This window comes from Sinohyriopsis cumingii, chromosome 5 (genome assembly GCF_028554795.1).
Source record: "Sinohyriopsis cumingii isolate HCF-2022 chromosome 5, ASM2855479v2, whole genome shotgun sequence".
NCBI classification, from domain to species: domain Eukaryota; kingdom Metazoa; phylum Mollusca; class Bivalvia; order Unionida; family Unionidae; genus Sinohyriopsis; species Sinohyriopsis cumingii.
In genome coordinates, this window is record NC_142965.1 from 7,694,304 (window position 1) to 7,708,688 (window position 14,385).

The 14,385-nt window shown below is 35.2% G+C and overlaps 1 protein-coding gene across 1 annotated transcript; it reads left to right on the forward strand.

Annotated features, from left to right (window-relative positions):
* On the forward strand, nt 1–10,798 carry LOC149798589 (NFX1-type zinc finger-containing protein 1-like). Its single transcript, XM_089957407.1, has 2 exons — nt 1–5,005; nt 5,823–10,798. Exons 1-2 carry the CDS (start codon nt 1–3, stop codon nt 5,882–5,884), a joined length of 5,067 nt encoding a protein of 1,688 aa, XP_089813533.1. The 3' UTR covers nt 5,885–10,798.
* The last annotated feature ends 3,587 nt before the right edge of the window (nt 10,799–14,385 follow it).

The following is a 14,385-nucleotide window of genomic DNA, read 5'->3' on the forward strand; positions in this document are numbered from 1 at the left end:
ATGAAAGAAAGTCAGGTCAGCAAAAGAAACACAAAATCAGCGACTCATAGAGTTTCCCGTGCGTTTCTGCATGAAAATGAACAACCGCCTGATAATTTTAGAGAGATTCAAATGTATCCACAACTTGAGGAAATCAAAGCAGATAAACCACCATATTTTCGTATGAATAAAGAAAACGGGGGATACAATGATCTTGAACATTATCTGGATGTTCAATACAGGCTGTTGCGTGAAGACTTCATCTGCCCTTTGCGAGAAGGTATTCGCGAATACAAACAGAAAATTCATATGAAGAAGAAGAAACTTCAGGATTTGCGTCTGTATTACGATGTGAAAATACTGCAACTAGCACCAGGAAGAGATGGCATATATCATCGACTTAAATTCAACGTTTCGCATCTAAAGCATGTAGAATGGGCTCACAGCAAGAGGCTGCTATATGGATCCTTCCTTTGTTTATCTTCAGATGACTTTGAGACGATGCTATTTGCAACTGTAGCTGATAGGGATCCACGGGAACTCAGGCGCGGAAAGGTGTCTGTATCTTTTCAGACAGATTTTAAAGACGTCATGGAGATGTCGTCCCGAACCTTTGTGATGGCAGAAACCGTAGCATTCTTTGAAGCATACAAACACGTGCTATTTGGTTTGCAAAATATCATTAGGCTACCCTTCCAGAAGCACTTGGTTAACTGCGAGAAAGATGTTGACCCACCAATTTACCTTTCCAGTATAGACTTTCCAGTCTATGACCTTCAGCCTTTGCTTGATCGTACGATGGCCATTTTAAAGTACCAACCCACTAAACAGCATGTATTAGGTAGCAAAGCACCTCGAAACGTACACGTACTGTCTCTTTCAGAATGGCCGTCTGCAGACGATATGGGTCTTGACCGATCACAATATAAGGCTATTCAGACAGCTCTCACTCGCAGATTTTCCATCACACAAGGTCCACCTGGCACTGGGAAAACGTATATTGGTCTACAGATTGTCAGAGTTCTCCTCCATAACAGGCATGTTTGGGACGAGAATTCCAATGCTCTATTAAGCACTGTTAGATCTCCGATGCTGATAGTGTGTTATACAAATCATGCGCTTGACCAGTTTTTGGAAGGCATTTTTAAATTTTTCAAGGGAGACATTGTCCGCGTTGGAGGTCGTAGTTCCAGCGAAGCTTTAGAGGAGCACCATCTTGACAAATTTAGAGAGAGATTCAGAAGGAACCGACTTGTTCCGAAAGAAATAAGAGACACCCGCATAGGAGCAAGAGCATTACTGAACTTGTATATGACGAAATTGGAAGCAAAGGCTAAATCTCTAGAGCAAGTCAAACAGAGACTTCTTACAGAAGTAGAGCTCCATCCCTACATGTATAACCTTTATGACTCTCTGATTTTCGGTTTTGAAGAAATGCTTTGGAACGATGTATACATGGTTGAAGAGGTTGCACAGCACGGAATGAAATCTTCGATTATTGAAGAATGGCTTGGCTGTGGATATCTGCTGCCAATAAACGATGAAAATTTTGCTTTGCTTCAGAATATGAATAACTTGGACGATTATGCAAATGTCGGAGGGAAAGATGCTGAAGACAGTACTGATCGTGTTTCAGAGGTTGAGTACGTGAATATAGTCGACGTGGCAGACGCTATAGAAGCAGATCGTATGATGAGGGACGATATAGACTTTTTCTTAGTATCGAGCACGGAAATAACCGAAGAAAGTGTCAGAACTGGCACCGTACGACCAAAGCCACCGTTCAGAAGCGGTGAAGATGCAAATCAAATTGTAGAGACAGACAGAAAACAAAATCAAAATGGTGTTTGGCAAATATCTAAAGCAGAAAGAAAAAGACGAAACGAGGACTTAAAACGACAGATACACAATGCAAGTGTAATGGAACAGGAGCAAGTTGTTAATGTTGTCAATGTTTGGAAACTAGATTATAAGGATAGGTGGTGCCTATACAGATATTGGAGACAACTTTATCTAAATGCACTGGAGGAAGATTTTGTCAGGCAAGCAAAAGTGTATGAAGACGTTATGAAAGTGTACAAGGAAGCCAAGATGAGAGAAGATCGGTTCGTCCTACAGCATGCTCAAATCATTGGCATGACCACAACTTGTGCGGCAAGGTATCAGTCAGTTCTCCAGAATATAGGGCCAAGAATAATTATTGTAGAGGAGGCTGCGGAGGTTTTGGAGAGCCACGTCATCACAACCCTCAGCGAACACTGTCAACATCTGATTCTGATTGGAGATCACGAACAGCTTCGCCCAGATCCAACAACTTATGCTCTAGCAAAGGATTACAAGCTTGATATCTCTTTGTTTGAGAGGATGGTGAATAATGGAATCCATTGTGATTGTTTGGAGGAGCAACATCGAATGCGACCAGAAATATCGATGCTTCTACGACATATCTATCGTAATCTACGCGATCACAAATCTGTTACAAAGTATGAACACATCAGAGGAGTTGGATCTGACATTTTCTTTATTGACCATACTCAAGAAGAATTAGACGACGCCGATCAGAAAAGCCATCTCAATGAGTATGAAGCCAGATATATAGTTGCATTGTGCAAATATCTGCTGCGACAGGGCTACTCGCCGAATCAAATAACTGTCCTCACAACCTATTCCGGTCAGCTCTTCTGCTTGAGAAACATGATGCCTAAATCAGATTTCGATGGGGTGAAGGTGACTGTTGTGGATAATTATCAAGGAGAAGAGAACGATATTATCTTGCTTTCGTTGGTCAGGAGTAATCGTGAAGGAAAAATAGGATTTTTAAAGATTTCCAATAGAATATGTGTTTCTCTTTCGAGAGCAAAGAAGGGCTTTTATGTCATTGGAAATTTTAGTTTCCTAGCTAGACATTCAGAGTTATGGAAGAATATTGTCGAAATGCTCGAAAAAGAGAAAAGATTAGGAGACGTTCTAACTCTTTATTGTCAGAATCATCCAAATGACGGCTTTAAAGCAGCTGATGCGCATGATTTTGAAAGATTCTGTCCTGAAGGTGGTTGCAAGAAAGTGTGCAAAACCCGGTTAAAATGCGGACATGTTTGCAAAAGACTCTGTCATATCGACGATAGAGATCATGAAAAGTACCAGTGTCAAAAGCCTTGTGAGCGATTTTGCGAAAGAGGCCACAGCTGCAAGAAGCCATGCTACCAGGACTGTAAGTGCATGGTTACAGTTGCTAAAGAAATGCCAGAGTGCAACCATGAGCAATATATTCCGTGCTACTTAAATCCAGCCGACTTTAAATGCAAATTTCCTGTGTCACTCACTCTTCCAATTTGCCAACATACTGTCACTGTAGAATGTAGGAAGAATCCCGTTGGTCTGAAATGTCCGATGGCATGTGAAGAACGTTTGAGTTGTGGACACTTATGCCAAAGAACCTGTGGGGAAATACACACGACAAGCTGCCTTGAGATAGTGGAAGAGATTCTGCAATGTGGCCACAAAGTACATCGTCAGTGTTGTAAGTCAAAGTCGGAAATAGTATGTAGAGAAAAGTGCACACGTCCGTTAATATGTGGTCACATGTGTCACAACATATGCGGTGATAAGCATGACCACGATCAAGATTGTAAACAGAAGGTAACCAAAAATGTTCCAGGTTGTGGACATACTATGCAAACCATGTGTAACATTCCAGAGGCTAAATTGAAATGCCACAATATGATTGAAGTTAAATTTAATTGTGGACATACATCAAGAGTAAGATGTGGGCAACAGTCTTCTCAGAAATGTAACTTTATGATTGAAAAGAAATTTGATTGCGGTCATAGATCTGATGTTCCATGCCACAGAGCAGGAATTATTCATTGTCAAGAAAAATGTGACACCCGCCTTGTTTCCGGACATCAATGCTCTGGCGATTGTACTGAATGTTGTAAAGGTAAATTCCATGATAAATGTTCCGTTCCCAACGTTGAAGTCCTCATCTGTGGACATGTCTGTACGATACAATGTTCTTACTGTCCACCATGTGAGAATAAGTGTGATCAAAAGTGTCCTCATAAAACCTGCATGAAAGGTTGCTCAGAATATTGTGAACCCTGTAGAGAACCATGCACCTGGTCATGTCCACACTTCCAGTGCACGAAAACCTGCAGTGAAGTATGTGACCGTCCTCCATGCAACGAGCCTTGCCTGAAACTTTTGAAATGTGGACATACATGCATTGGAATCTGCGGAGAGCCTTGCCCTACTCTTTGTAGAATATGTAACAAAAACCAAGTGACCAAGCGCCGATTTGGAACAGAAACTAACCCTAAGTCCAAGTTTGTGCAACTTTCTGATTGTGGCGATGTAGTGGAGGTAACATCGATGGATCGATGGATGCAAAAACAGATTCAGCAGGGAGATTTATCAGAAATTCGGTTTCCAATTTGTCCCTGTTGCCGAACGACAATTATAAATAATGTCCGATATCAAAGAGAACTTAAAACGATCTGCAAAACAATAAGAGAGGTAAAATCAAAATTATGTGATCCCAATAGGAGAGATCAGCTTGTCAAGGATGACCTGATTTCTAAGATCGAGATGCTTGAGTCCTTATTCAAGATGAGATCCAAAATAAATCTTGAAAGGCAGATAAGCGAGGCCTTCATTAAAAGTGTCGACGCATTCAAAAAATGGATATCAAGACAAAAATGTTTTTTAACGCCACAACATGAACTAGACATAAGAGATGAACTCAGGAGACTTCAGTTGATGCTGAAATTGATCATACTTAGTCATGAAAGCCTAAAAGGTGACACCCAACTGACACGTGATCAACACGAAGTGGTTGAATCCGTTCGCACCTTACTTCTTTCTGGAGAAAGGCTTGGGAACAATGGCATGGCGGCCGAAAGTTGCTTTGAAAATATTGCCAGACTGTCAACGTCTTCTTTCTTCGATGAACCACTGATTATACACAATACCATCTTGGATGTCAGAAAAGAATGGTCAAGGGGAACATGGATAACGTGTGCGGCAGGTAAAGGGAATAATACATATATCTAGATATCCATATCCCTGTCATAATTTATCATAACACAGGAATGGATACATGTGTCTCCTTCCATTCGTTTGTCTCTTATACGTATGATTCTGTCTGTATTCGAACTTCAGAATATTCCTACCACCCTTGATTGCATGAAGGTTTTTGAGCACTGACAATGATGTTTTCATGTCTGGTTAGTAGTTTGTTAGTGTCAAATCTGTTGAATCTTGAAAGACTTCTTGCTGCAAAGAAAGTTGCTACCAGGATAACGTTTGTGTGGACGAGACGAAAGAATGTTAGTAAACAAATGGTTGATTTGGAAAAAGTTTTTTCATAGAAACCGATAAATATATATTCTAATAAAAAAGGTAGAGGATATGACATGTAATTCAGTGCCAAAGACTTTTATATGGTTCTTAACATTGTTCAATCATTTCGTCAAATATTCATAGTATGCACTGGTCCCAGATAATTCAATTTACAGGTCATGAACAAACTAGTTAATTAATAATGAAATGATTGATTGATAGATGGATGTCTGGGAAGTCAACATTTTATGATGAAAGTCCTTATCTAAATTGAAGTAGTTACATTGTCTTAGAGGCTAATAAATGAATTGCCATTGTAACCAGCAGCAGTTACACATTATGCTTCGTTAGTATCAAGACTTGTATTTGTATCATTCGACCCGACTAAATTGGATACTCGATACTGTTGGACATTGTAATGAAGAGTTTACACGAAACGCTTTTTCTTGACTGTTACTCGTCTTTGAAATACCTGTAGTAATATACGAGTTTTAATTTTTCAGGACACGTACTTCGCAAAGTTGAACTGATCAATGGCTCCTGCCCGTGTTGTATAACACAGTAAGAGAACCTGCCATCTGATTACTTTCCACCGAATGGACCATATGCTATGGAAATTTGTCATGACATACGAAAGTTCTAAATGTCATATGCAGTCGTGTTGTGATGTGTTAAGGATATTTGCAGTTACCACTCAAAAACCATCGATAAGGAGTGGGTTTGGATGATAATGACCTTTATAATAATGACCTTTATTATAATGACCTTGCTGCTGAATAAACTCTTTTAACGATGATGAAAAGGGTGACGTAAGCGAAAGACAGCCTCGCCTGAACGTTTTGAGCGTACCGTTGTGTAATACACATTCCGTACATGTCATCATAATTTTATCTTTCTTCCAAAGTATCAAATATTTAAAATCGCATCCATTTCCATGCTAATTGAAGTGAATATGAGGTTAATAGTTTTCAAGCAATAACATTGTTTTTATATGTAGATGATCCTTAGTAGGCATGCGCGAGTATGGGATATAGTTAGTTAATACATTTTATTGTTATATTTTTGAAAGATCTTGAAAGAAATATATTATTATTTTAGTAGTGATGTTCTAGAGGGTTTTTAATAGTATTTTTCTTTCTTGTTGAATCGAGAGATTTTTCACTTTGTATATACTATATTTTCAAGAATATTTTTGTGATTTAAGTTAGTATAGCCATACGCTTTATCGAATATATTCTATACAATCCTCATGAATATAATTTCTGATTGTAAAACTGGAAGTACGTTTCAGAGTGAAATGAAAAAATGAAGTACTTCCTTATTTTGCGTACCGTGTGTTAAATGCAGGAGTGTTGATTAAAAGCAGTGAGTTATAGGTTATAAATTGTGTATATAGGAATGATATATATTATCACATTTACTACATGTGATTTGTCTTTACTTGTCATAATGTATTTTCACGGAGATCTGATCTTTCAAAATTTTGTGTAGCTTTTAATAATGATTTCCTTAAAAGCCGTATTTGATACAATACATTTAATTCAAAGGACATATTGTATACAATACATACGTTTAATAGGCCATATTCAATACGATAAAGACATCTAAAAGTCCATATTGAATACAATACAGATATTTTCAAAGACCATATTCAATAGAACACAGACATTTAAACGTCCATATTTGATACAATACATACATTTTAAAGTCCACATTCGATACAATACATGTGTTTAAAAGGCCCTATTCTATATAATACAGATATTTAAGAGTCCATATTCTATATAATGCAGATATTTAAAAGTCCATATTCTATATAACACAGACATTTAAAAGGTCATATAGGATACATCACAAACAATTAAAAGGCCATATTTGATACAATATAGATATTTTTAAACGGTCATATTCGATACAAGACAGACATTTAAAAGGTCATATTTGATAAAACACAGACATTCAAAGGTCATATTCGATACAAGACAGGCATTTACAAAGGTCATATTCGATACAACAAACATTTTAAAGGTCATATTCCATACAATACAGACATTAAAAAGGACTTGTTCGATACAATATAGATATTTAAGGGGCCATATTCGATACAATACAGACATTTACAAGGTCATACTCGATATAAGACAGACATTTAAAAGGTCATCTTCGATACAAGACAGACATTCAAAAGGTCATATTCGATACAACACAGATATTTAAATGGCCATGTTCAATACATTTATAGATATTTAAGAGGCCATATTCGAGACAAGACAGACATTCAAAAGGTCATATTCGATACAACACAGACATTTAAATGGCCATGTTCAATACATTAGATATATTTAAGAGGCCATATTCGATAAACACAGACATTTGAAAGGTCATATTCGATAAAAGACAGACATTCGAAAGGTGATATTCGATACGGCACAGACATTTAAAAATCAATATTCGATACCCCACAGACATTTAAAAGGCCATATTCGATATAACACAAACATTAAAAAGGCCTTGTTCGATACAACACATATTTTTCAGCAGATGTTTTCATTCCTTTCATATCGAGATAAAATGTATTAAAACTATTTTTATAAATTTAAAATTATAAGCATTTGAATTCGTGTCATTTACTTAAGAGTTTTATGAGAGTTTTTTTCCCCTTAAAATTCGTACTTATTCATGATTAGTTACTGATATGTTTGCCTCAGGCGCATTATGCATTTTTTCTGCTTTAAGTTGGTGCATTTTTCGTGTATAATACTGAATAAGGACTGTAAAATGAAAACTGCAAGAGTCGTACTGTTGTAACTCTGTGATTATGGATACTGATCGTATAATGTTTATTCAATAACAAACATGGAATATTTACACTGCAACATATGAAATATATAATGTATTGACTAAAGTTTATTTGTTATTCATGTGCGGAGTAGTTGATATTAACTCTGATTCCATGTATGCATTTCCATCAGAGTAGTGCCTAGTAGTTCAGCCATTTCTAACATCAATAAACAAACGTAATAATGCATGCAATGGAGATTTCTTGGAAAGGTAGAAGAGAGGTTAAATCACATAATTAATATTACTATGGTAACAATGTTTGATTAGGTTTTATATAATAAGGATTTAGTAAGACCAACTGGGTTGATTCAGATTTTATCATGTAAGTTCAACTGGGTTGATTCAACTTTATAATGTTAAGTTCAAACGTTTAGTTGTATGCTAAATGATTTGAAAGCAAGATTGTTTGTCATATAATGTTCTCTTATCATCATCAATTTTTGGGATGAACAAAATAAATAAATAGTTTTGAAATTTACTTATTTAGGTGGGATAAATATGCAATTAGGTGTAATTAATACATTCTTTTACTCTTCTCATGGAGACCACACTCTGATAGGAGACAATTGAAGGCTGAGATTGTAGGATTTGCGTCCCCTATTCCGTTGAAACTTGTGTTGTTGTACGATCTTGCAAAGGGAGAGAACTAAAGACGGCAAAAAGCTGAACGATTACATTGAACATGATAAAGGAGATTTGTATAGTAATATGTTGGAAGCAATATACATATGGCGATGAAACAATCCATCTGAGTAAGCGATGAAACAATCCATTTGGGTAAGCGTTTTGGCTGCATTACAAATCATTACAAAATCTAAATCAATAGGTTTCTGTTTGTTTTTGTTTTGAAATCGTTAACTGAAATAATGCGATGGTTTGTTTACATATGGATCTTCGTATGTTCCTATTGCACAAATAAACAAATTGACGAATGGATATATAAATGATGTATTAATGAATCAGTTAGTCTCGGTCATACATTCTTTTTAAATCCGAAATTACTAACATGAACCCTACACGGGTACTGCAACTCTGTTTAGAAAACACCAAAACTTATAATGTATATTTTTCGAAAAAATATACTATTTTTTACAAATATTCCTGTTAAATAAATTTTATAAAATGAGTTGAGCAATGTTATATGCTAAGCGTTGCTGGTGGTATAGTCCTGTCATATTGCTGGACAATTTTCCTAAATTTCGTATCAGGTTGACAGGAGTGTTTTATACCAGTATGTTACATAAATTCGGGGGTCTTATATTGTATTAGTCTGTTCCACGAAATTGGGGTCTTTGTTTAACTTGATGGACAATTACAGCAGTGTATGCTCAAACTCGTTAACATAAATTTATTATGCATTGTTTACGAATAATTGCGTTCAGTAGTGTGAATATAGCGAATGTTGGCGTACTTATTACTTGCCCAATATAAGTTTGCGGGTATAAAGTTTCACTGGAACAAATAACTCTGTCATATAAATATTATTGTGCAGATAATGTGCGGCTGTTTGTGGAATGAGGTTTGATCCCGTTGGAATTTAAAAAGTTTAGAAATAAATGATGTTACACCTAAAGTCAATATGGCCTTCATCAATAGATTTAAAAATTCAAATGACTAATGTTACACCTAAAGTCAATATGTCCATGATCAATGGACTGAAAAGAGAAGAAAACACTTTCTGACAATTGTTGAAAATAATTAAGTAAAAAATGTGCATTCAAACGCTGAAATCGATCTTGGAGTATTTATTTAAATATGATATATTATAAAACAGACATTGAGTACAATTTATCAGATCCATGTTTTTCGTCTCAATTATCAAAAACCTATATTGGAAAACAAATTGTGTTTTCTTTGAAATACTGCTCCCCCCTTACATATAATCCCCTCTCTCCTAGAATTAGTTCGCCATTTTCTACTTGATCTTAGCTGTTCATATTTCTCCATCGGAAATCAACAAAGCAAAGGTTTAATGTGCTGTTCGAATTTCGGTACCTTATAATAGGATTGCCTAAATGAGATGTCCAGATCCTTCTTGCAGACCTCCGCAGTATTTATAATAATTAGATCACTTATAATATGCTTGAAAGAATTAGAATGACCAGTAAGACTTCCTTGAAAAATTTGAATGACCAGTAAGACTTCCTTGAAAAAAATAGAATGACCAGTATGAGTTGCTTGAAACAATTAGAATTACCACTAAGACTTGCTTGAAAAAATAAGAATGACTAGTATGACTTGCTTGAAAAATTTGAATTACCAGTAAGACTTACTTGAAAAAATTAGAATGACCACTAAGACTTGCTTGAAAAATTTGAATGACCAGTAAGTTGCTTGAAAAAATTAGAATGACCAGTATGACTTGCTTGAAAAAATTTGAATGATCACTAAGATTTGCTTGAAAGAATTAGAATGACCAGTAAGGCTTGCTTGAAAAAATTTGAATGACCAGTAAAACTTGCTTGAAAAAATTTGAATGACCAGTAAGTCTTGCTTAAAAAAATTAGAATGACCACTAAGACTTGCTTGAAAAAATTAGAATAACCAGTAAGACTTGCTTGAAAAAATTTGAATGACCAGTGAGACTTGCTTGAAAAAATTAGAATGACCACTAAGACTTGCTTGAAAAAATTAGAATGACCACTAAGACTTGCTTGAAAAAATTCGAATGACCACTAAGACTTGTTTGAAAAATTTGAATAACCAGTAAGACTTGCTTGAAAAAATTTGAATGACCAGTAAGATTTGCGTGAAAAAATTAGAATGACCACTAAGACTTGCTTGAAAAGTTTGAATGACCACTAAGACTTGCTTGAAAAGTTTGAATGACCACTAAGACTTGCTTGAAAAGTTTGAATGACCAGTAAGACTTGCTTAAAACAATGAGAATGACTAGCAGAAGCTAACTATTCATAAAACGTGATACATTATAATCCATAAATCGCTTTTCTTTGTCTCGGGTCGTCTAAAACGTGCATGTAAATGAAACAATCATCTTCTTCTGTCTGTAATCGCAATATGTGACTATTTACTACACAAAATCCCCCGTTTTTACATGACCCGACTGTGCCATCAATAACATTCTACATTATTGGCTGGTCCGCGCTTTATTTAAGATTTGTATACATACCCAGTCTATCATAAATGCTTGATCTGGTGTACGACGCAGTTGTTCAGTCCGTATCTCTGTATTACACAGCCATATTTAAGCTTCTTAGATGTCTTCTTTATATATATATATATATATATATATATATATATATATATATATATATATATATATATATATATATATATATATATATATATATATACACGGAGTGAACTGAACTTTTATAAATCCCAATTCGATTTTGGATTGCGTTCAAACAGTAAAGCTAAACATTTTTAGAAAGTACGGGGTATGAAATAAATAAAAAACCGCATTTGTGTTTGTTTTTTTTTTGGGTCGGGGAACGCCTGGACATCCCTATGCCATATCAAACTCGTTCTTTCCGCTGACTAACAACAAAACAAGTATGCAGTTCTGCGTAAATATCACACATAACACTAAACTGTGCCCTCGTCCAGGTAGGTAATGCAGCCGATAATTTTAAACTCGCTAAATCCTTATTAATTTTAAACAAATTTCGGAAATTCTCTTGAAGAAATGTTTACCGAAGAAATTAATATGTAATTTTAACATGTTAATGAAAAAATTTACACTTTGTAGATATTCTCCATATTAGACGTTGTTGCTTGGCGTCGCTAAGTTTATGCCAAATTGTTATGATTTCATGGCATGACGTCATTACACTAATGAAGGTGGTCACATAAATATAATCTATTAAAATCTGAGTAAATTCGACATGTTAGTATTTAATGAATTTGTCAATAATCATTTATTTAAAATTATAGATATGTATGTATGTATGTATGTATGTATGCATGCATGCATACATGTATGTATGCATGTTTTATTCAGATGGATGGATGGGTGCATGCATGCATGCATGCATGTATGTATAGGTTACTGCATTTGTATGGAAAAATCTGAACGAGGTTTTGTTTCTGAGTAATTCTGCACGACCTTGAGATTACTGTATTATTCCGAGAATACAAAAACTTTAAACTTTTTTTAAAATTATATACTCATTTCGTTTTCCAACCAAAAAGGAATAATCTACCAAAAAGAAAGTAATTAAATTTATGCTATATTTCAAAATAAATACACAAAAGCCTATATTCATCAATACACAGTAACAATATTAATGCGCACATAGCGCTATCTAGCGAACTTTGAACTTTGGCACAAGTTCGACATCGATTTAAAAAAGAATTCTTGTTTTGATCTACTTAAAATTTGAAATTTAAAGTCATATTTTGATAGACTGCGCATTGTTAAAAAACTTTCCAGTTCGTCTTTAAATGGATGGATTTTGCTTTACGGTTGATCCAACTTAATTCTACTTTTCTGCTTATGATGGGCTGGATTTATTTAATGCAGTGAGGAGAATGTGATTTCAATTAGAAATGTAATAAAAATTTCAGTACCATTTCGGTATGTATCAGATTTTCCATGACATGCGTCATGTCTTTCAAATTTGCGGAACTAACTAACAAGGTACATTTAAGGAAATTCAAGATGCATACATTTAAACATACATTTATTACCATGCTTATCACCCGCTAAAAAAGACATTTGTTTATGCCCTCTCACTTGCATGTTCACTGTTGGAGGGAGCCCAGCTATGACCTGTATCAGACAATGTGTGTCTTCTATTGCTAGTTTAACAGGGTACCAAACTGTTAAACTGGGAAAATTGCAAAGCAGCTGTTTGTGACACTCCTCTTAGCCAACGGAAATAGAAAAAACTTCGTCGCCTTGGCTTATTGGCTCTGAGGCTCGTAGTTTCCTACCAAAACCTTAATTTCATTTTTTGTCTTGTTTTTAGTGTTTCGGCTCACTTCTAAAATGGTACGTCTCTGATAGATGTGCGATAGCTCTTGGCCTCAGTATGCTGTTCTCTGCTATTTTTATAGAACCTAGAGGGCACTGGCCATAGTCTGAACCATTCTAATTGCGAAAAGTACGAATATTTCTCCTAAGTAACTGTTGAAATGATCATAATGGTAGTTTCAATTACTGCATCTCTCAAGTTTGTTGTTGACATTGCGAATATCACGTTCATTCATTTGCTTGTTTTCAAGTTTCACTTGTGACTCAGTTAACTCGACCGTTGACTTTATCATCTATATTTTCAAATGGATGAAACAGCTTGTTTAGTTCATCCACAAAACAAATCCAATTAAGCAAAGGCAAAAGCGTGTGCTAAATGATCGTACATTGTTTGTTGACAAGGTTATTATTAATATAATATACTATTCTTAGACACACTTGTCGTGCAGTATGAAAAAAAGAAGAAAAATACTGCACCATTCTGACAATGTAAAGTTAACGGAGAAAGCAACGAGCATATAATAAGTATGCATTTTGGTCGTTGCATAAAATACCTTGGTTCAATATACTTTATTACGTTTATATAAACTTAAAGATGTTACATTGTGCTCATACACCCAATCCGGATAACAAGAAATATAACAAAAACAAATGTGGTGAGCTGTTATAGGCTGTTGCAAAAAGAGACAAAAAGTTTTATCTCGAAATACTTGGGCAACTTGATAAAGTTTCGAAATTTTATTTTAAAGAAAGATCGTCCAAGTTTGTAAGCCGCTGCATTTTCTTAGTCACTGTAGATCCAACTAAATCACCATTTGCGCATGTCCAGACATTACATCCGGTTGCATTATCGATTATGTAATCATGTGTATAGGTCTACAAGTAGCATTACGAAAGAATATCACAACGGTGATGATAATGTTTTACCTACGTTGTCAGATATATCCAACCAAGACGTGATAAAACCTGTATCTCGTCATAGTAAGAGATAAAATCTGTTTTGCAGTCGCAAATTGAGCGAGGTACGGCATGCAGACTGTCATTGGTGTGTAGCTGTCAGTTGTAAAATTAATGTATCGAAAATAGAAGAGGGGTGGGGGGTTAAACACACGTTTATTGAACTTGGTAAACGTTGCATCCTACAGTGTGGGACTTGGCAAATGTAAATGTTTCTAGATAATCAATCTGACATGAAGAACTATGCTATTGAAGAACTCATTTATGAATCAGTTTATTATATATATATATATATATATATATATATATATATATATATATATATATAT

Excerpts from the sequence above, each read along its gene's own strand:
- LOC149798589 (XM_089957407.1), top strand. The coding sequence starts at position 1 with ATGAAAGAAAGTCAGGTCAGCAAAAGAAACACAAAATCAGCGACTCAT. Across the intron at positions 5,006-5,822 it reads ATGGATAACGTGTGCGGCAG|GACACGTACTTCGCAAAGTT; the intron begins GTAAAGGGAATA and ends TTAATTTTTCAG.